Here is a 23,544-nt window from a genome sequence, read left to right as displayed (position 1 = left end):
TTCAAGTTGAAATTTAGAGCTATGTTCATCAAATACAGCTGTATTTATACATTGCAAATAGATAAATATGAAAACCACATCAACAGTTACCTTCTCTTCTAGGTCTTGCAACACTTTCTTGCAGTCCTCCAGCTGTGTTTCGATCTCTGCAGGAACTATTGTGTACATTTCAGAATACTTGGTCCGAAGTTTCTTCATGATATCCTCCAGAGCTTGACTCTCTCTACCAATCACACTCTGAAGCTCCTACAGAATTAAGAATAACTTCAGCAGTTTTACCCAGTTCTTAGTGAGTGCATGTGTGTAAATGCACAAATACATATATACGTATATGAACACACACACATAACACATTTTGTATTTCCTACCATGATTATGGTTTGGAAAAGTTATTTTTGTGATACCAAACTTAATTTGATTACCTCTGCAAGCAGATAAACACTAAGAAATACTGACTCATTTAATCACATGATGCTTTTCAATCTGTACGAATTAATTAAACCTGATACTGCTCCATGTCGGGGAAGTGACGCACTGATATTCATTGACAGGTACAGCAAAGGGACTATCTGAAGAACTCCTGTGATTAAATGTTAACCTTTGTGCTCTCCCTTGTGCCCAAAGTGCATTTTTCCCTTTGAAAGACGTTTAATAGCCAACGTCCATCCCTTCATTATTATAAACAACACAAAGGCCACAAAAAGCAACAGGTTTCAGGCTGAAGTGTCTGCTTTCAGGCAATTATACAGAGCAGCACAGCAGGCTCCTCTCAAAACAGTAGTTTCCAGTTCTGCATGAAGAATGTAGGTTTTGAGATAAAAGAAGCTTGAACAACTGTCTACAGCCTGTGGCCTAGAAATAAAATCCGAGCTAAGTCCTCCTGCAGAAAGAATGAAGAAATCCACTTGTTTGGAAGGTTTTCTAGAGTTTCAGGTTGGAAAGTTCTGTTTGCTGGCTTATGGTTCCTTTCCCTGGTGCTCAGCTGTTTGAGAAACTCAAATGTTAACTTAAGGTATTGGGAAAAAGGAGCCAAAGCTCCTATCAGGCAATGAAAGCCACTAAAATTGACTGCCTTTGCTTTTTCAGTCAGGAGCAATGGTAATCCATTAATTCATAGTCTTCACTTGGGAACCTTTTCCTTCACACAAATGCACCACACAGAAATATGTAAGAGACTGAGATTGATTTATTTTCTGTCATCCCACAACAACTGGGTCTGATATTAAAAAAAAAACCCTCAAACCCACAAAACAGCTGTGTGCCTCATTCTCTCAGGGAGAAGGCTGCTGCTGTCAAATGGCCCAATTGAGATTGTGCCAATATTTATGAGAGTTCACAGATTTCCTAACTTGAACTGGAAAGAATCACTTACAACTCTCGTCTCCAAAACAAAGATGTCTCTACAAACTGGTTTCTGTGTATTACTGCATGTCCATATTTCAGATTATTTAGCTGGAAAGCAGATGCCTGTCAAAACTGTCCCATTTTTTTTCCTAAGGGACAAGATAGTAACACTTCCCCTTTTCATCTGTGTGGGTGAATTAAAACTTTTGTCACCCAGCTAAATCAGGTTTGTCATCTCAAAGTGTAATAGGTATTTCCACTCAATAGCTGCAATGGAGTCCTGACAAATGCTATAGATTTCATATGAACTAGATTTTCTTTGGAAGTAAGGGATGAAACTGCCCTGCAGATTTTGGCTCACTGGTGTCTGGACTACGTAAAATTAATGAATTCTTCAATCCTTTCAGCTCAATCCTCTCAAAAGGAACAGGCCTGCTGTGACATACTGCTAAAAAGAAATCACTTGATGGAATTGCTGCTAACATTTGCTTGTGCCATTGCTATCAGAAAAAGGAACAATGTGAAAACTCACTTTTGGGTGAAATTTAGGAGCTCAGAGTAGCAAAGTTTGGATGTGAGGGAAAAGAGCAGGCAAAAAGCACCTGCAGTAGTAAAATTTCCTTCTGGATACAAAGAACTCAGTAAAAAAGCAGACACAACTCTAAATTCTAATTCTAAGTAATTTTAAACAGAAAACCAGCCCTTTCAGACAAATCCAAGGTCTCACCACAATAATGCTAGCTCATGGGTTTTCAGAACTTCCTAAACATGTAATAAACGTTTCTCTTTCAAGCTAAACCCCTATCTGCCACCGTGGTCTTTGGCTGCTGTATTTTTCCTAGAACTGTGCTAGGATGGGGACACCCAACCAGTTCTTATACAAGACTCAGCAAAGAGAGCCCAAATCTGTACTACACTTTAGTAGGCTAAAACAAATAAATTATGAAGTTCTATAGTTAACAGATAACTGGATTAAATAGAATTAAAAACAATTTTTGATCAAGATTTAAAAATTATGATAGCAATATAAACACAATAGGAGTAATTTGAAATGAATATAATTCAAATAATAAATAAATAAGTTCAGGAACTGTTAGGAATAACAGTATTTCATAAAGTCAAGAAATGCAGAAATCTGTAGACTGCTGGTGGCTGCTGGTGGACACTGTGGTCTTGATCACAACTTGATTTTTAAAAATCATTTACCAGGTTAACCCCCAGTGTGGGACATCAAATCCAGAACATCTGAAGCTGTGCTGGGTAGGTATGCAGAGGAGAAAGGATGCAGGGTGTACACTAAGCAGCCCTTCCTAAAAGGAATGCAGCTGGCTGTGAATTTCTCTGCAACCCGGAAATACTTCCGTGCCTGCTACCTGAGTCACACAGAGGGGAAAAAAACACAAACCAAGACCATGGCAGGGCCAGTTGTATTCTGCTGAGCCAGATTCTTTGTCTTTAAGTCAATGTGCATAGACTTTGCCATTAATTTTATCTGGAGCAAGTTCAAGCACCAGCATAAACCAGGAGATACTCTGAATGTCACAATAACAGAGCTGTTACCAACCTCCAGCTGTTCTGCCTTTCCATCAGCATCCTGCAGTAACACAGATGCAGCATTCTGTAATGCATTTGTCACAGCACTTATTTCTTCAGTGACCTTGTTCCTCTCTTGAATCTCAGCTTTCACAGAATCTTTATGGTCTTGAGCCTTTTGGTACAACCTATGGAAGATTACCAGAAAGAATACATTGCTTTAGATTCTACACCAAGTAGGAGCAAAGAGCATGCTTAATACAGATATTATACAGGTAGATATCCAGAACCACATCTGTCTGTAATTTATCTTTTTTTTCTGTTATTAAATCTGTGAGTTTATGTCACTTATAATCTCAGTTTCTTTAAAGTGAATCTTCAGATAGTGCTAAAAGAAGGACATTTGGTAGACCAAATCAGATAGCAGGCATATTTAAAGAGCAAGCAGAGGTCAAGTTCTCAGAGTCTGAAGATCCTGGCAGAGCATATGTTGCTCACAAAGATTCCCATGTCCAAAGCAGACCCGGAGAAGCGTGAGTACAATTACCAGATTTGTAAAAAGTCTTTGGAGTGAATTTTAGACAGTGGCACTCACATAATAAGATAAAAGTTGCAAAAGACACAAGGTCTGATTTTCCTAAGAGTGGACGATCTCAAAATTCACAAGAGCTTGGAACCTCTAAAACTGACTATTGTTCCTTGATTCCTACTGCATTTGAACACAAACTGCAGCCCACAAATGATATGGCCAGGCTCAGGTCCTCTCCCTAAATAATATCCCCCAATGCCCATACTGGAGACAGCAGATGGCTGAGATAGAGAATTGGTCTGACCCAGCAGAGCATTCATTGTCTTTTTAACTGCATTACAGCTTTTACATATTCTTTGATATCCACTAAAATCCTCTGCTTGTAAATAGTCCTAGCTCATATCTTCAACAGAAATCTCACACCACTTACTTTTTACAGCGCTCTTGCATTGCCTTTATCTCACACAAGGCAGGAAGGGCAGCTTCTCCCTCAGCATTTTCAGGTGTATTCAGGATGTTTCTTATCCGGTGAAGAAGCAAGAGTAAGAGGAGCTGTTGCTGGTTGATGTTTTCTTCGAATGAGTTCACAAAATCTAGTAACTCCACCAGTTCCTCTCTGGTGGCCTTTTCTTTCTCTTTAAGGCTTTCTGGCTGTTCTTCCTGGAGCTTATCGAGAATTATTGTTTCTCGTTCCAGCTAAGTAAACACCAAGGCAAGGCATGAGATAAACTGCTCTTTTATTCCACCACCTTAAGTTACATTATTCATTTACTCACATGGGTGACTAAGTATTGGGAATTACACAGTCAGAACTTGAACCTCTGAAGTGTGACAAAACATCTGAGTTTGCTTTAACAAAGCTCATAACCCTGTGCAGAGTTGTTCTGGGTTCAGAGGGTTGAATAAATATCCCCCCCTATTTCTGACTCTGCGTTCAAGAAAGGGTGGGGATAACTGAGCAGCATGTGGGAAATGATGTCCTGCACTGATCTCAGCCCTTTAGAGGCCATTTTACTCACAGCCCCATCCCTACCCCCCCAAACTTACAGATGCTGAGCAACTCACCTCTTCATTGATGAATTTCCATTCCTGCTTTAGTTCTTCACAGGTAATTTCCAGTCCTTTGGCTGCCTCAAGCAAACCCAGCCAGTTTTCCCACAGCACTGCTACAATCCTGGCCAGGGCCCTGTCACTTCCTCTGCATAACCTCATGAGCTCTCCAGAGATCTGCCTCAGCTTCACAAGCTCCTCTTCAGCAGAGTCAATGTTGGAGACTAAAATCTTAGAGGAAAAAAACCCACATAAATAAGTAAAATGCTACAGTCAGAAGTATTAATGAAGTATTCAGTAACATGATTAGGATCCTCCAGGAAAATGGCAATTGCTCCACTGAGCTGGTATAATAGGGTCATGATAAGAGAATTCATTTGGCTAAGACTGTGGAGAAAGATGGGGTAAATGAAATGTTTGATTTCTACAGCAGTAAGATATACTCATTTCACATGGTCTATTACACCTGGTCTTTTAACAAGTATATAAATGTATTAACATATTCTGTGGTTTTATATATACATATAAGATAAAGATTTTATCCTAAATTTATATATACATATATATAAGTACAGAATAAAGAATTCCACTTCTTTCTACTATGATATCACATAGTATATATAGTGTGCATAGCTGCACTAGTTTTGCATGAGCTTTTCAAGTTCCTCAGAGCCTTTCTTACCTTGCTTTCTTCCAAATGCTTCAAAGATTCTTTATAAGACGTTGGAATCTTAGACAAAGACTGTCTAAGCATCTTTTCCAGTTTCTCAAGGTTATTACACACTTTATCTTTGGTTTCTGTATAGCTTTTGTGTTTTCCAAAATATCTGCATGAAATAAATGATGCAAATCAAAATTCGTTGTTGTTGCTCCTCTCTCCAACCATAATGCCCAATAGAATAAAAGTTTTAAAAAACCTTATGAACTTCAAGTCCTGACTGTTTTGCAAGTTACTGTCGATTAGCATTTGTTAAACACCTCAGCTTTGATGCCTGAGGTACTGACCACTGGATCATGATCACGCAGTTTAAAAATCCTTTACTCTCTCTCCCAGACTTTTTCTATAGGTGTATCTGAAGGCCCCCCAGACTTCTTCTGTACCCGAAGGAAACTACAGCCTGTGCCTTGTTTGGGCTTTACTTTCTCAAGCCATCAGAACAGCCTGTGGAAGACATGAGTTAGGGACCCTCTGAAAACTATTCTAACCTCCACCAGCACTTAAGACTGTAGACTAGAGACTGTAGAAATGTGCTTTCTTCTGATTCTGGCACCCTATGGTCCTCACTCAAGCCCCATGTTTTGGAATATACAACAAATGACTGCACTGTAAATTAGTAGCAATATGGCTATTGTCTGGCAATTTTCTTTCCTTAACAATCACACCTGAGAACAACAGGAATGCTTACAGTTCTTTCTGCTGGAGTTTATGAATACCTGAATTTCCACCAGAGCAGAAACACCACTTGATTTATTTTCAGTCAAGTTTCTCATAATAAGGAACAAGATCTATGAAGATCTCTTAAACCCACCTCTGTTCATCAGCTTCCTTTCTTTGAGCCTTCTTCCTTAATGCCAAACTCTTATCCACCAGTTCTCTTAAAGCATTTTCCAGACGTATTTTGTCTTCTGGTTTCACTAGGTTTTTCAGCTTGGAGTGCAGATTTTCTAAGTCAGCCTTTGCAGAGTTGAACTCTTTCTCCTTCCACTGTGGAGTCTGACAGATCTCCTCTGAGCTACAGAGCTCTGCTGCAGCAGCCTGGGCTGGAGCTTCATAGTCCTCGAGGAACCTGGCAGCCCTCTGAAGGGCCTTGGTATAAAGCTCACCAGCCCTACATGCCTCCTCCAGGGCACTCTGAAAGCATTAAAAAGACAAAGGAACAATAAAGAAAGACTGCTGTGCTCCTCTGGATCACCCCATGGTCTTAAAATTTCACACTTGGCTGTCTTTGAGACCAATGCTCCCAGAACTGGCCTGAGGAGGTGAAAGAGGACATGTGGCAAACACATTTTGCTACCTATGTAGACACAGAGCAGTGGTGTAACCCATGGACTGATTGCCCTCAGGACAGGAATTATGTTCACCCTTCCTGATCACATTGGTCTGACCTGTGCTTTAATCTTCTTGGTCATTCCCAACTGGTAAAACTTCTCCTTATAGCAGAAACAAGGTGCTTGGATTTTTTCATCATTGTCACTACTGAAAATGTTGCCTATAATCACAGGATGACTGCACCCAGTCTCTCTTCAGCTGAAGATTTCAACACAGCCTTTTCCTTCCTCCTCTTTACCATTCTTTTCTTGTGCTAATCCCCACTGATTGACTATAATCAAATTGAACACAACTTTCTTTGTATCCTTGGTTTCTATCATGATTCCCATCCTATCCACCAATGCAGAGATGATCAGGGGCCAATTCAGCTGTTAGAATACATGAGGATGTGAGTCATGAAAATAGAAATGCCACAGTCACAGACACCTCATCTAATTATTGGGGAAAGGCATATGTCAATACTTCACTTTCACTGAGTATACTTACAACACGGGCAGCAATGTCTGCCTTCAGTTGTGCTTCCTGGCCTTGCAGTGTCTCTAACTTTGTTTCTACAGAACCAGCATGAGATTCTTCTTCTTGGTTTTCCCTCCCTTTTTCCATTATACATTTAAGAGCAGAAAACTTTGCTTCCATCATATTCTGAATTGCTTCCCATCGCAGCTTTTCATCCTGCATTGTATTTATGTCTATCACAAGTGGCTGCTGGAGTTCTAATTGAATATGCTTTATGATGTGGAATATATTTTCTGCTTCATTCTGGCTACCTTCCTTGTTCACGCTCTGGAGCCCAGAGACCAAGTTTTGAAGAAACTGATTCAATTCCTCAACGTTTTTCTCCAGGCTCTTTATTTCTTTCCTCTTAGATTCTTTAAATGACGTATCAAAGATCTCATTTTTGTTTATTTGATTTGCTGCCTCCTGGGTTAAGTACAAGATTTGCTGAACTGCCTGCAATAGAATCTGTGCAGATATGACATTCTCAGCAGGAGAAGAGCTGGAGCTATCATTTAGGATATTGGCTTCTTTTCTCACAGTGGATGTCACGGTCTGGATTTCATTTAGCAATACTTGAATCTTATCCCATTCCCTAACAATATTTTCCAAGTGTATTATCTTCCCTTTAATTTTATTTTTAATTTTAGAAAATTTAGTTTCCAATTCATCCAGCTGCAGTGAGTCCCATTTCAGACCAACGCATTCAAATATTTCCTTGTACTTCCTTACTTGTGACAAATTTGACTGAAAAGCTAACACTTTTTCTTTCAGTGCTTTGCATTTGTCCTTCAGTCCCTGCTTGGCACCTACTAATTCATCATCTTTTAGGTTCATTTCACCATCCTGTAGATCATTAAGATCCTGCTGCAATGAAGCTATTCCTTCAGCAAACTCTCTGGAGACAGCTGTCTTTTTTTCTACTTCATGAAGTTTACTTTGAATTTGCCTCTGTGTCTTCCTTGCTCTGTTCTTCAGACTTCTCAACTGATCAATCAAGAAGAGTTGCTCAGACAGGCTCAGCTGCCCAGCTGTGACCTGACTCTCTTTACAGTGGGATGAGATAAGCCCTTCTATTTCCTGTATGTCCTTTAGCATCTCCTTTAGAATGGCTTGTTGGCTGACCAGCTCTGAGCATGTGCTGGTTTGGTCTGGGTCAGGCCTGGCCATCAGCTCGGCTTTGCGAAGCTGAGAGTGAACTTTGTCTATTTCTGCAGTGAGTCTTTGCCTCTCCTCCAGCTGGAGCTCCAAGTGCTGCAATCTTTGAGCAGATTTTAAAACAAGAGCCTTGTATGAATTCCTCAATGTTTGTAAAAGGAAGGTCATATCAGAGACCTCCTCTGGCTCCAAGCTGGGAAGGACGTGCTGGAGCCCATAATCCAGGGATACAATAACAGGTTCTCTGTTCAGGACTTCTGTGTTCATTAGCTGACAATTTCTGATCTGTGATTTGACATCACTGGGGAAAAGTGCTGCTTTCTGATCAAGGTGGGACAGTGAATCTTTGACCCATGAAATATTTTCTTTCAGCCTCTTCATCATTTCATGTTTCATGAGAGCAGGACCAGTGGTCTGAATATCCTCTTGAGGAGTTTGCTGTGCTGATAATGCTTCCAATTTGCTCTGCAAATCATGTATAGAGTTCTCCAAAGCCACCTTCTCTTGATCACTCCAAATTCTTTTCATCTGCAGCTCAATCCTTCTTTTTAATAGAGAAAGACCATGTTTAATATCCTGTAGCTCTGTGGTCCAAATAAGAGGGTCTTTGGCTTTTCCTGCAGCTGAGGCATGTAACTCTGCTTGCAAATACTGTTCTTGTATCAGCCTCTGAATATCCTGTGCTTTATTCATAAGCAGGTTAAATTCATCGATTTCTGCCACAACCTGATCATGTTTCTTTTGCACTGCTTGTTCCATGTGCTGCCACCAGTGCTCCAGTTGCCTCATTTGGCTTTCTGTCAACACTTTATCCATGCACGTCAAATGCTGAGATAAAACTTCTTGCTGACTCTGCAACTGGTTTAAGACATCTCTTTCTTTCCGTAAGGACTCTATGCATGCCTTAATTTTCTCCAGAAGAACTGTGTTGTTCATAGGACCCCTGCCAAAAATATGAGTAGTGTTCAAAAATAATGAATTCTCCTTATACACAGACGTTTTCAAAAACAAATTTCACTGTTTAGAGTACAATTCACTAACTTTATTCACTTAATCATACGTATCTCTCAATGTTCTCTTAGGAATTCCATGACCACCCTTGCAGTATCATTATTTCTTGCTTATAGGTAGAGCATTCACTGTTCACAGATATCTCTTCAGAAAAGATATGTTCTACTGTGTATTCTCTAAAATTACAGTATATACTAATATAGATTGTAGGCCTCATTTTAAAAATCAGCAACAGTGTTACCTCTAAGTGAATTAACAACATTTTATAGTAATTTCCAGTTGACAATGAAGATAAAATTTGGTTATAAAAAACCTGAGAAATTTCCATTCATGCAAGATAAACTCTTCCAAATGAGTCTACTCATCTTTTATTTCCAGGAGTATTTTTAAATGCCCATCTGAAGTACATTTAGCAGATAGATTGTTATTACATTTTTTAAATCTCTTTGGTGTAAATTAACAATTTCAAAAATTTTAAAGATTTTCAAATTATTTTGATACGTTACTGTGACAAACTAGTTTTGTGTTTTGAAGACTAATTCACAAAACACAATAAATATTTTTTGTGCACTGGTTACCTCTGAATTGGTAACCTAGACTTACTTACTGCCATGGAATTCTTCCTGTCAAGTAAGGTCATTTGTCAGAATAAAGACATATTTCATTCAGAAAAAAAATCAGAATTAGTGAGTCCTTAAAGAAAAATTAGTATTTCACATCTGCCACATTTTTTACAAAATATTTTAAGATGGATTTTTTATAGGCTTTTAGCCCAGCAACTACTTCTTTGTTTTGCCTAAAGAATAAAGAGAGTAGATGTTGTTTAAGGATAGCAGAGAACCACCAGAAATTCTTCTGCTTAACTCTGTTCACAAACTTACAAACCTCTAAGACTTCTCCTGAAGTGGATAGAACTCCATATTCTTGTCTGAGCATTACTGAAGCACGGCACAGAATTCCGTGTAGGGCCATTATTTGCTCTGCAACCTCTTAACCAAACCCCTCCACTATACTTACATTTTTATGTTATCTTTTTCTGTTGACAAATTTTTCATTGAGGATTGTGCAGCAGAAAGGGTTTTCTGGTATTCATTAATTAAACAGCACTGTTGTTGCTTCACTGCCTTAACAGCTTCTAGTTCCTGGAGCAGCCTGTCCCAGCAGGGCACCGCAGGCTCCACGGTTTGCAGCTCTGCTCTGTTTGATCCTGTTCCATTGGGAATTGCTTCTTCACTACGGCACAAAGACTTTGCTTTCCACGTTTCCAGCTCAGTTTTTAAATTCTACAATCAAGTCCACCACAGAGAGAGAGGGGATTAAAGGATGATCTTGAAGACTTCAAGCTTTCAACACAAAATATGGCTAAATAGTGATTCACCTACAACCATATTCCTGCTCATCCACAAGCAAAGGAGCACCTCATGGAAGCACACCTGCAATTCTAGGTGCATCTACTACTGTGCTCTGGAAGAGCAGTACAAACTATGGGGTTTACATGGGCATGCATCAAGGCACAATGTTTGCAGACTGACTGACTAATCATGCAGTCAAACCTCAGATAAGGCTACGGATAACAATTCTGGTTTGCCCAAGTGAATCACAGTTCTGCAAGTGTATCACTACATTAACGATGAGGAATGGCTTTGCAGTTTCCATACCTCCAGCTCTTTTAGTTGCTCATTTATAAGCACCATATCCAGTTCAGCCACTTCATTTTTCAGCTCATTGACCTTTTGCTCCTCTTCGAAATATTCAGTGTTTATGTGCACTCCAGGAAATAGCTCCTTCTGGACAACCACTTCTGCACCTGCGTCCTACAACACAAAACAAGATTCTTATTTCTGAAGGCTCTAAACTAATAAGTTTTCTGACTGCAGCACCCTGCTTCACATATTTAACCCATGCCTAAATCCTGCTGTGGTTTGCCCCACAGCCTCTGTGGATCAACCAGGACCCAGGAACTGGAAGCTCCATCACTGTCCCCCACCCCTGCAGTGACCCCAGCCTGCCAGCACTGCTCAGATAGCTTTGAAATCTCTGCCCATCATTTTAAGTGAAACTCTGATATCTTCACCTTCAAATAACATCCTCCCTGCACCCACCTCTGCTACTAATTAATTCATAGGTCTGTTGTGTCTTCTCCCTCTCTTCCTTACATATACATGGAACTTTTATCTTCTCCTCACACCCACATTCCTTCTGCTCAGCACCTGCCCTGACAATCCTATTGTGTCCTTCACCACAACACCTCTTCAGCTCTTCTTCACAGGGCAGCTAACGCATGAAGCAGCTTGGCTGTGACACAAAGCCCCACCTGCCACTGTCACAAGTGCTATCCAAAATCTGGAGTAAGATGAGAGCAGTAGGGAGTCAGGCTCAGTCAAGGGTAGGGAGGAAGTGATTAGGAGGCTCCAGAACCAGCCCCTGATTCCCATGGCAGAAGGACAAGTCACTTGGGCTGGGGCCAGGTTTAACATCACCTTCAGCTACTGCAGACAGCAACATAAATGAAATGTCACAGCTTAGTTTGATCACGTGATGATACCTTAAAAATCTTTCTGCATTTCCTTCTCCCAGTACCTGTCTATATCTGGTGATCTGTTCCATGTATGAACTTCACATGAGTGAATGCATACAAATACACAGATATTACCACAGTGTGAGCTTCTCCATGGCACTAACATCTAAAATAAACAACAGTACAAAAATTCTTGTTTGATAAACTTAATGTATTGCTACTTTAGATACTGTTTTACTAGAAGCAGTCAGCTACCCCTGCAGACATGTATCACTTGTAAGCTGTCACTGTCATCTCTCCCTTCAAAGGTCATGAGCTATGCAAAATACACCTCCTTTCAAGTGTGGGAAACATACAGCACATAGTATCAAGAGAAGAATAGTTCTACTTATTTGAACTCTTGGTTATTTTCAGTCAAAACTGAAGAAGCCACTCATGAAGTAGTCAGTCAGAGAACTTTTCAATTTCTCTGTGTACATATCCATAACAGTTGTATCAACTCAGACATAAGATTTAATCTCAAGAGACTTTGGAGTGCCATAGAACTGAAGAAAGCATTAAAACTCAGCTAAGCTATCACACAGAAAGGAGGAAATCCACTTTACTGGACTGAAATATCAACACATCAAAAGACACAGACAAGTATCCTGACTTTAAGAAAAATGTTGCTGTGTACTTGTTTTGCTTGTTTGTGTGATGTTCTCGTTGCCCACTGTGGCACTGCCTCCATGGATACAGACAGGGAAGGCTGCACTGCAAATTCTGAGTCCAGTTTTGGGCCCCTCACTACATGAAACACCTTGAGGTACTGGAATGTGTCCAGAGAAGGGCAACGGAGCTGAGGAAGGGTCTGGAGCACAAGTCTGGGGTTGTTTAGCCTGGAGAAAAGAAGGCTCAGGGGAGACATTATCACTCTTTACAACTCCCTGACAGGAAGGGGCAGCCAGGTGGGGTTGGTCTCTTTTCCCAGGTAACAAGTGACAGGAGAGGAGGAAATGGCCTCAAGCTGTGCCAGTGGAGGTTTAGATTGGTTTTTAGGAAAGACTCCTTCAATGAAATGGTGGTCAGGCACTGGAACAGGCTGCCCACGGCAATGGTGGGTCACCATTCCTGGAGGGATTTAAAAGATTTGTAGACATGGCACTTGGTGACATGGTTTAGTGGTGAACTTGGTAGTGCTGGTTTAATGGTTGGACTTGATGGGTCTTAGAAGTCTTTCTCTACTTCAACAATTCTATGATGATTGCATTGTTCCTTAAATGCTTTCAACCATACCCACTATGACCTCCATAATTTTTCCAAGAACTGAGGTTAGTCTAACAAGTCTGTAGTTTCCTCGATCTTCCCTCACACTCTTTTTGTAAATTGGAGTAACACTGCTAGCTTCCAGTCAGCAGGGACTTCTTCAAAATCCCAAGGCCTTTGGGAGGTTTTGTTGGGTTTCCAGTTAGAGCAGATGTGCAAGTCCCAGGTAAGACCTGCCCATGGACAGGCCAGCTGTGGACCTGCCTACAGATTCACCTCGAAGATTAGATCCAACCCTACCTTCAAATTAAGAATGTGGTGTCCAAGATCAGCAGTCACAGGGCACTTCTGTAACTTCTGATGTAACTCCCTTACTCTTAAAGAGTAGATTTAGTAATGTACCTTGTCATTAATTCAGCTTGAATCCTTTCTCCTTTCTCTATTTCTTTTATTTTCTTACACTGGATCACCCTTGGATTTCAGTTTTCTGATCTGCCTTCCTTATGATGGCAAAACTATCATAACTAACTGCAATAACATGGAAAGAAGTCTGTATTGATTAGCAGTTTGAAGAGAAACTCTAAATATCATGAAGATTGATTATGATGGCTCTAAAAACTAGGGTGAACTCTTTTTTTGAACAGATCCACTGAAAATTATGATGCGGCAAGCACTTTGGATGAAGTTCAAAACTATCATGGACATAAATAAGAACTATACACAATGGTCTTGATTTTGATGTAATTGTCTCTTCTTTTAAAACAACTTCAGCTGAGGCCCATGGGAAAACAAAAATTGAACAACTGGCAAATTTCACTTGAAATAACACACTGTGGGTTACCTCATGTGCAGGAACTGAGGGATTAGATCCCAGACCATCTTTCTCATCTGCTGCAGATTCCAGGACTCGACCTTTCTGGCACACCTTCTGTTGAACCTGCCCCCCATCTTCTCTATATGACTGATTCTCAACATCACTAGGTTTCTCCTTTTGGTGTAAGAAAAACAAAAGAAACCAGTAATCAAAAAGCTCTAATCAAACCTGCCGAGCAGTAATTACAGTGCTTGAGATGAGAAAGTTATGAAGCCCATAATTATAGGTAGATGAGGGAAACCATAATTACATGTCATAATTTACTGTGGGCAAGGTTATGGCAAAGGAAACCACTTACAAGAAGCAGTGCTGTAATTTCACCATAAACTTTTAGAATAAATTGCAAGTGTTCTGACCTATGCTGTTTGTATTTCATTATTCTAAGCAGGGACCTTGAATTGTGTGCTCCTGGACACAGTCTTGAATGCATTTTTTAAAAGGCTTAGCTTTTTCCCAAGGACTTGGACTTGTACTGTAGACAGAGAGTGTCTGGTTAGACACTCAGGCAGGACAGTCCCATGGGTAACCTGGAGATTTGCTGGATGTGGGTTTCAGTATCTCACAGAGTTCACTAAAACTGAAATTCTGAGCAGAGTCTGGATCTGTAACATCTCCCCTCTTCAGGGAGGGGATGACAGCAACGAGACCCCTGTCAGCCTTTTCATCTCCAACAGGAACTTGGCCTCTTCCCACTCATTATGGCTCCAGTTCCTAAACACTGCTCTGGTGTCAAAATTCACCTTGTACCAGAGTGCACCACACAGGGCACAGCATTTCAAATGCAGCCTCACACATGCAAAGTAAATATGTAAATAAGAAGTCTATATAAATGCAAGCAGGTGAAGCACAACAACAGTATTCAGGCAAAATGGTCAGGAGATTTCACAATACATCCAGGTGACTTGGAATGCAATAGCCCTTGGAGTGAAATATCCTCAGCAAACCACTAAAGAACAAATCTCCCTCCATACTAATTTTAAATGTACAGGATAGAATTAAGTGGGCTACCACATACTAAGTGTCACATCAGACAAAATTCACTCAGTGTAAACTTGAGGCTTTTCTTACTCATCTATTAGTAGTATCATCCTCATTGCAACTAAACTGTACACATATACCCTCAAATTCAACCCCTCCAGTGTAATCTCATCTCCAGTTACCTGTGCTGGATGGGCTTTTTTCCTAGATTCATCACCTTCAATACCAACACCATCCTGATGTCTTTCCAGTTCTGCTTCACCACCCAGAACTGCACTGTCCAGAACATCCTCTTGGACCCTGTCATGTCTGTCCATATCTGGGCTCTCCTTATCAGCCTCCTCCTGATTTGAAAAATGCAAAATGTTTACAATCAGTAAAAGTCACAGTACAAAATTTAAGCTTGCTAAGAGATTTCCCACTCCACAATCTGTCTACTCTCTCTTCAGTTTAGCTTAATGAATGAAGGAGAAGGCTGAGGTAACTCAAACCCAGAGAGCTGGAAACCCCTGGTCAGAGCAGTTTGCCATTTTGGGACCTTAACCACTCAAACAGTTTCAGGACAAAGCAAACAGAAGTAACTGCTCACATGATTTTCAACATGGTTACAGAAGTTTCTGATTAGACACATTTGGTAACTATTGACCTTGCCCATCCCCAGAAATCCCAGTATGGACACTTTCCACTCTGGTATTTCATGGTCATCTCTCCCAGATACTCTTATTACGCCATGGTCAGGTAAATGAGGGAGTATTCCAAATCACTCCCTCAAGCTTAGCACAGTTTTTTACAAGTCGTTTACAGCATCAGTGTCCTGAGGTCCCATAAAGATCAGCAGTTCCAGGTTAGTGACCTCCCATCACCTACAGTGATGAAACCTGTTGAATTTTCATCCCTGGAGGCGTCCAAGGCCAGGCTGGATGAGGCTCTGAGCAACCTGGCCTAGTGGAAGGTGTCCCTGCCCATGGCAGGGGCTTGGAACTAGATGAACTTTAACATCCATTCCAACCCAAACCATTTTGTGATTCTGTGATTTTATGAAACCACAGGTATGTGGTGGATTTTGCATCATGGACAAAGTGGGTCCAAGCCCTGGGGGTCTGCAGAGACCATCACTTTGATCTCTTGCACTCTTCACATGAACAAGGCTGAAAGGATGATTTGGAGAGAACATAATTTATTGTTCCTTTAATCAGATAAGGAAAACATGCCTCTGTAAGACAATAAATTTTAAGGACTTCCATATGGATTTCTACTGAACACACACACACACATATATATATATACTGACATATATTAAAATACATTTGTCAGGTACCTGAACAGCCTGCCCTAATCTCTCTTTGCTGTGATGGATCTCTTGTAATGAGCTGTCTGACAATACACTGCTTTCCTCCAAAACTGGAGCATTCTGCTTCTCTTTCTCTGATGTATTTCCATTTATATCTTGACCCTAAGAGAAATGATAGAAAAGGAAACCTACTTGTGTTGCCATAAACATTGTATTTTAACATAGAATCTCTGAATGGTAAAAATTATTCTCTCTGAAAACAAACAGGACAAATACTGTGCTGCAGTTCTACACAAGTCTCTCTGGCTTAAGAGAAGCTCTCAAAGCTCTTTGGCAGAGGTGTAGCTGCAATTGTCCCATCTCTACACCTTCTCCTTTGTACCCTGACCAAGGATACCTGCTCTAATTAGTGGCAAGAGAAAGTTACATGCATTTAAATGGAATTATATTTACATAGAAATCTGTTCTTTTGAATACATTATTGGCTTGCTACAGACTTGTTATAACAAGGTTGAGTTCTTTCCACTTCTTTGGTTTATACATTTGTATTTACAGGAGGCTTAATTTCAGTGAAATTAAGGATGTGATACACAGAAAACATTTGAGATGTCTTTTTAACCAGTTTTTCATTGTTACTGTCAACAAATAAACTCACATCACACATCTCCAGAGGCTCCTTCAGTTCCACTGCTGTGGGGGTCTCCTCTGCAGAGATTCGAGTACCAGAAGTGATCTGTCTCTCTCTCTTCAGCATTGTATCTGCCTTATCTTCCTTTTGTACTTCATTACCAAACTCATCTTTTAACTCAAGGGCTTCACTGAAAATGTTTTCCTTCTTTTGCTTGACATTTTCAAGTCTTTCTTCCAGACATTTGTGTTCGCTCTGGAGTGTTTCAATCTCATCCTTAATAAACTCCTGTTCTGGTGAAGAGGTATTTTGTTTAACAGTTTCTGCTAAAACCAAACTTTTCTTCACAGTGTCTTCACATCGACTAAGAGGTCCCTGTTGTTCCTTTAAACACAAAGAAAACATTTTATTTGAAAAGTATCTTTACTCAGTATGCCTAATGTTAAGATCTATAGTCAATCCCTAAAATCGTAAATACTTGTTGTGAACAACAAACTGTGTTTACAGGTACATGCCAACCTATTTGCTGCAGAAAGTCAAATACTAAACCAGTAATTTTGTCAGCCATTTTTATGCACAGAGAACGCCTGAAGCCAAAAGCATTACAGCGATAAAATAATCCCATAGCACACCGGGTGGTACACAATGATCCTTCTGTGTTCTGAACAGATTATTCCCCCTGCCTTCTCTCCTATTCCTTTTTCCTTCTCAGAGGTATAGCAAGTTCTGAAGGATAGGGAATTGCAGTGATCCATATCTGAGGTATAGTTTCAGCTTACAGTAGCTCTCTACACTCACAGCTACAAGACTGATCTGCATTCTGCCAAAGAACAAAATAATGTCTACTTATGCATGAAGGACACTTCTTAGAACTGAACTTGGCTCACTGACATTTTCCTTAGCTTTCCACACTGGCTAATTTAAAGACACTGACTAACACCAAATTTAGTGATCTCATTATGCCCTGAGAGGAAAAATAAAAATCCCCACCAACCAAACTGAAGACTCCTGTGTGCTTGAGCTAGGACAATTCCTCCTGAACCTTCAGTTCAGTCAACAGTAAAGGTCCCCCCAGTTCATTAAGAGTGGCTTTAGTCCTACAATTATCTGGATAAAAGGAACATCACATACTTTTTATTTTAGAAAGGTTTCGTAGCTTTTCAGTTTGACACCATGAGCAGTTCTCTTTTACAAACGTGATGGTCTCCATGATGCAGAAACTGCAACATACCTGTGATTTCAACTGGTTTTGCTCAGCTGATGATTGTTCCATTGCTGGACCATCACACTCAGCAAGCTTCTCAGAGACAGTTTTCAGCTCAGTGCTCAGGCCTGTTACCTGCTGGTGCTCTTGAACAGGGCTTTCCAATGTCTGCATGATGGTCTAGAAACAAAGGAGTTTCTAGGATTAGTCCACAACTATCTCAAACACACATCATCATCCACAGACTGTTACAGCCTTTCCAGGACCTCATCAGCACAACAAACTTGCTTGTTTCCCATAAAGTATCTGGCTAACCACGGGTTAACCACAAAACCATCTAGCTTTCTCCCCAGCACATGATGGACTCCATCATGAACAAAGTTTTTATTAATAGCAGGAAGCAAAAAGGTTGGCATTTCATAGGAATGTGCTCCTAAAAAGGGTGTTTTCTCTTAAAATAGATGAAACATTAGAGGCAGAGTGCCACACAAGGGTACAAATCCAATTTGGACTACATTGGGTGAAACCAAGAACAAGCAAGATGCTGGAGAAGAATCTTTCAGATGTTTTCTAAATTTATCCTTCCAAAAGGAAGAAACCCTACTGTGGCTTGAAGAGTGTAAGAACAAATGTTTCATATTATAGCTATTCAAATCTGTTTATACAGGTACAAAATGTTCTTCACACTTACTTTGGTCTCATTTGTTTCAGTATTTATCCCTCAGAGAAAGAACGAGAAATTCCCTGCCCTTTTTCAGAGGAATTTCTTCCACTCCCAGCTTTCCCCATGAACTTCCCACCTGAATGACACCACAGCTGAGCAGTGAGAACTGCAGCCAACAGGAAAGGAAAGGGAGTGAGGTCCCAACCTGGAGCTGGCTGAGCAGATTTTCATGTTGGTGCTTTAATTCTGACCATTCTGCCTCTGTGAAGCAGGGATCAACAGTGTGGCCCTGTAGATGCTCTTTCTGGCTTTTCAGTTTGCTGAATTGGGAAGTTAAGGCTTCTGTTTTCAGCAGGAGGTCAGCATAGTTTGCCAGCTGAGCTTGCTTCTCCTCCAAACCAGGCTGAAGGGCAAAAATCTCCTGCTGTTGTTTCTCCAGTTCCATTAGAGCCCGTCTCAGATCTTCTTTGCTTTGCTCATATTGCTCCCTGTTGCACTGAAGTGCTTCTTGAGGGCTAAGAAAAAAATGCTGTGTTTAATAGTATTAAAACAACAAATGTATTGATTACCTAGAAAATGTCAAACTGTGAACAAGTCGAACATTAGAACAAACTTGAGTGTACTGAATACTTTTTTCTCCAGATTTTAAATTAGTGATCAGACTGGAATTTTCAAGGTGATGAAAAACACTGAAGTTACTGCAGATGAACTGGACCTGCACGCAGGACAAATGACTAACCCTCTTAAACCTTAACCTGTAAACCCACAGTTTCTAGCATCTGAGACGCAATGCTCATGCTCTGTATTTTTCTGCTTTTCATTGCAGCAGAAATTCTGTTTAAAAAACTACAATATGGTTATGAATCTGCTCTCCTTGACTTCTCATGACAGCCTCCTGAAAGGGAATGTTCTGTAGAAGATACACATCACATTTAGTTGGGCGGGGGAGTCTTTGAAAAGGGATACAGACAACAAAAGCAGCATATGCAACATGGGCTATGTTAGTACAATCCAGTGATTACTTTCCTGACCTTTACATCGGATTTCTCTTTGTGTGCTTTATAAGCATGCTTGCTGATCTGCTGCAGATGAACAGGTTGCATTTGTCCACAGGAAGTATGCAATGAGACATAAGTAACATTTGTATGTTCACATTTCGTGATGGAGTCAGATATCTTCCAGATGGAACTTAAATGCCAACATTAGAAAATATGATCCCACACAAACAAATCCAAATAAATAGTCTGGATATAATTCTGTCAAGTACAGCAGGATAATCATGGACAAAAGCAAAGCTTCATTGTTTTGGGTTCTGCCTCTCAAGATTCATATTTTTTGGCAAATAAACAAAGCACAGCCTCGCATACATGAAGTGCTTTTGCGTCAAGTTCCCTGTTCCAGCTTCTCACTGCTGCTGCTCCTGTGGTGCATCTGCTGTTCACAAGTCTGCTCCTGCAAGGACCTGAGCATCTCTTCAGACATGCAGAGCACCTCCTCTCTTGTCTCCAACTCACTGTGAAGAGAATCCTCTGCATTCTGCGGTGCTGGCTCCTCCTGAGCGCCTCTTGTGCTGTGGGTACTGAGAGCTCAATAATACCAGAAGGCAACAGAAGATTCTCTGGATATTCACGACCACACCAGAAACTATCTTTGGCTATCCCCCACCTGACCATTCAGGCCAAACTGTGACCTGCCCCTCCACAACTCTGCAGAAATACGTATCTCATTCTGCTCCCAAAGAACAGAAATTTAATGGAACCGGTGCAGGAAGAAGAGAAAACAAGTCAATATAGCAGTAAGTGATCTCCACTGCCTCTTGGCAAATTCCACATTACCTGCTGTATTCGGTGGCCAGCTGACAGACCGTTTCCCACTTTTTCTGAAGCTCGGAAATAGTCTGCTGAACCTCTGGCTTCTTATTTTTCTCATTTCTCAATATACTTTCTCCTAGAGCTACCATGCTCTGTATTTTGGCCTCTCCTTCATCTCTGAGAGTTGTGATTTCCTGTATTGAACAAGAATCAGAAGCAGTGCATTTACAACTATTTTTGTTACAAAATAGAAGGTATTACCATTATTTTTTCCATACTTTTCACACTGCTGTTCAAGGCAACAGAAGTCTTCTTCCAATATATTACATAACTGACATGTAAACAGATAGATCCTCTAATTTTCAAAGTCTGGGATAATTAAGCTGATTTATTAATTATACTCTGCAAAGAAGACCCGTATTGTGCTGACAAAAATAAAAGCTCAAATGACAAAACTAAAGGCCATGAGCAGCTATCTTTCAGGAGGTTCTGACTCATCAAGCATTAGCTTGAGGTGGAAGGTGAAAAAGGAATATATTTAACACAATACCTTTATCTGATTAATCCGTTCGTCTGATGGCAACTCACTTTCTTGGGAACTCATTTTATTAAGAGCCTCCTCAAACTTTTTGATCCAGCAAGAAACATCCTGGGCAAGGTCTTCAAAATTCGATCCTTCCACTGGAAGTCTCTCAGTATTCCCTGTCATTTCACTTACACGTGTTATCAGTGCGTGGTACCTACTAATAAGATTACTGGCTTCTGGAAGGGTTTCATATTCTGTCAGCCCAGCCTCCCTCAAGGAATTTACTAGCTGAGCCAGGGAATCAAATGGTTTCCTGAAAAATAAAAAAAAAAATTAATCAACATCTATTTGTCGTAACAACATGGAACAACCTCGTTTAAAAGACAGTTCTTAGGTAGAGACCAAAAAACCCAATACCTCTGCATTAATAGTGTTTTATAGACATTTTCAAGTTCTGTAGCATCTTTATTGATCTCTTTTACTTGTTCCTCCTGAGTAGAGAGCCATTCTTCCAAGGCCATGCTGCTTTCTTCAAGGCTAAAGGAGGTAAAAATACAGACTCAGGTCAAAATAAGAGGCATTACATGGCTAAAACCTGCTGGCACCAGTGTTTTGCCGAAAAAGTAACATAAATGCTGTGACCAATCAAGAAAAATTTTAAACCTAAGCTTAATTTCAACTATCTTCATTCATGTCACTGAAATTGTCCATAGTTTCCACACAGGTCTGTTACGAAATTGAAAAAAACCACCCACATGAAAGATACAACAAAACATTTCCTCAAAATACCATCTTTTATAAAAAGAAGGGCGGTTTGCCATTCCCTGTGGCTGTTTAATAATGAATCATTTTATACCACTTGTGATTAAAATGTCAGACACAAGATTAGTTCCCTACCTACTGAGCTGCTGGAGAGAGGCACCAAGTTCCTTTTCCCGTTTCTGACATTTGGAGATCAGTCTTTGGAGCTCTGCCTCTTGATCTCTCACACGACTGTTGAGGTGGTTAATGCTTGCTTTGGGCAAGTAAGGCTTCACTTTATTCAGTAAAGCTTTAACCTCTTGGATGTCTCTATCTCTGCCTTCAGATGTTAGGAAGTGCTGAAAAGGAGCACAAACACAAGATGTATTTGTCAAATTTGCTGTAGTGTAATAGACATTTATGTTACAAGAGCTTTTCAGCTCCTGTTATCTCCACAGGTATTTTTTTCCAGCAATTCCAGTTCCTGAAAAGGAATATATGTTAATTCACAGTTTGCTGATTATTCCACATGTAAATGGAAAAGTTGCTCTTTGTAAAATAAGGAGAAAGTGGAGTTGATGACTTGTTTTTTTTCTCTGCAGTACTGGTACACACAGAAACAGGCAAGCAGCATCCAAATCTAGCACTGACATCACTATCTCCTGCTGCTGCTTAACTGTGATTGCTTCTTGCAGATGTGGCTTTTCCATCTGTTTTCTGTTCATTCTGTCTGACTTGGAGAGAAAATCTGGCTACAACAAATCAAATGCAAATTTTTCACATTTGAGTCCACTGGAGGTCAGAATTTCATGCTACTCTCTACATATTTGACTTTCTGCAGCCTTGCACACTGAAGTACCTGGTCAAGGTCCACTGACTTTCATTAACTACTGTCCTCTCTCTCACTTGCCCAAGTTGTCTGAACCTGAACACTGACACTTCATTTCAATTAAGTTTTATTTTCATTGTCCTTATTTTCCTAATGCTTTAAGTTATATGAGATGTTCTTTCAGCCTCAAGTTATAAAACCACTGCAGTTGAATTCAGTCCCAAGAACAGTCTCGTGGGTAAAAAGAGCAACACTTCAAGAACTATCAGCTTTAAAAATTACAGTATTTTAATACTTTACCTTTAGCCTCTGCAGTCTTTCCTCCAGTATGGGTTTTGTTTCTGAGGGCTCAAAGCAGTCCTTCAGAGACAGCTGAGTGCTGCTGAACCAGTCATTAAAATTCTTGCATTGACCTGAAAAAAAAAAGTACATTCCAACTTTTTTCATTAATTGCATTCTGTAGAAGAAAATCCTATTTAACATGAAGACTTCAGACAATTTGCAACTATATTTATCAGTGCTACTGTCAAAGGTTGCTTTTTACTACAGCACATGTGACTGAAAATGCTGCAGCTCTTATTTTTTTTTTTTACCCAACATTAGTTGACAATCAACACAACTGTTCTCTAGGAACAGTCTGTTATACACAGCAGTTTGGGCAAACAAGACCTGAATAGCCTAGTGGAAACTTTCCTCATTTTCACACACATTAATACTATTTAAAAAACGTTTGGAGACATGAGACTACCTCTGGGCTGAATTTCCAACCTGCACAATCCTGTGTCTTGCCTAAAGTCAAGAGTAATAACATTAGTTATTCTAATAACTAACTTTAAATAAAAAAATAACTGGAAAAAATTAAAACATTGGATTTCTAAATTAAAGTATTTTTAAATTAAATACTCTGAAATTTCTTCCTGAATTATGCTTTACACTTCTTTTATCTATTTTTTTAAACACAAAAATAAGAAACAAAATACTTTCATTCAGACTGAGTGGTTTGTTGGGATCAAAAGCCATTTCTCTCCAAATTTTTATCTTGTTCAGAACCCTGAGGCAGCTTGG

At 40.1% G+C, this 23,544-nt stretch overlaps 1 protein-coding gene across 1 annotated transcript in view; it reads right to left on the bottom strand.

Moving 5' to 3' along the window:
• Positions 1 to 23,544, bottom strand: part of SYNE2 (spectrin repeat containing nuclear envelope protein 2) — a 165,381-nt gene that overhangs the window by 97,848 nt on the left and 43,989 nt on the right. Inside the window, 20 exon segments of the mRNA XM_032112608.1 lie at positions 91 to 246; positions 2,909 to 3,065; positions 3,837 to 4,102; positions 4,472 to 4,687; positions 5,139 to 5,283; positions 5,986 to 6,308; positions 6,993 to 9,102; positions 10,188 to 10,453; positions 10,829 to 10,984; positions 13,775 to 13,921; positions 14,968 to 15,129; positions 16,104 to 16,238; positions 16,732 to 17,088; positions 17,936 to 18,088; positions 18,778 to 19,087; positions 20,408 to 20,577; positions 20,934 to 21,222; positions 21,327 to 21,446; positions 21,807 to 22,009; positions 22,780 to 22,892. Coding sequence (XP_031968499.1) covers positions 91 to 246; positions 2,909 to 3,065; positions 3,837 to 4,102; positions 4,472 to 4,687; positions 5,139 to 5,283; positions 5,986 to 6,308; positions 6,993 to 9,102; positions 10,188 to 10,453; positions 10,829 to 10,984; positions 13,775 to 13,921; positions 14,968 to 15,129; positions 16,104 to 16,238; positions 16,732 to 17,088; positions 17,936 to 18,088; positions 18,778 to 19,087; positions 20,408 to 20,577; positions 20,934 to 21,222; positions 21,327 to 21,446; positions 21,807 to 22,009; positions 22,780 to 22,892 — 5,954 coding nt within the window.

This window comes from Corvus moneduloides, chromosome 6, assembly GCF_009650955.1.
Source record: "Corvus moneduloides isolate bCorMon1 chromosome 6, bCorMon1.pri, whole genome shotgun sequence".
Lineage (NCBI taxonomy): Eukaryota > Metazoa > Chordata > Aves > Passeriformes > Corvidae > Corvus > Corvus moneduloides.
This window is presented reverse-complemented; position numbering and strand designations above follow the sequence as displayed.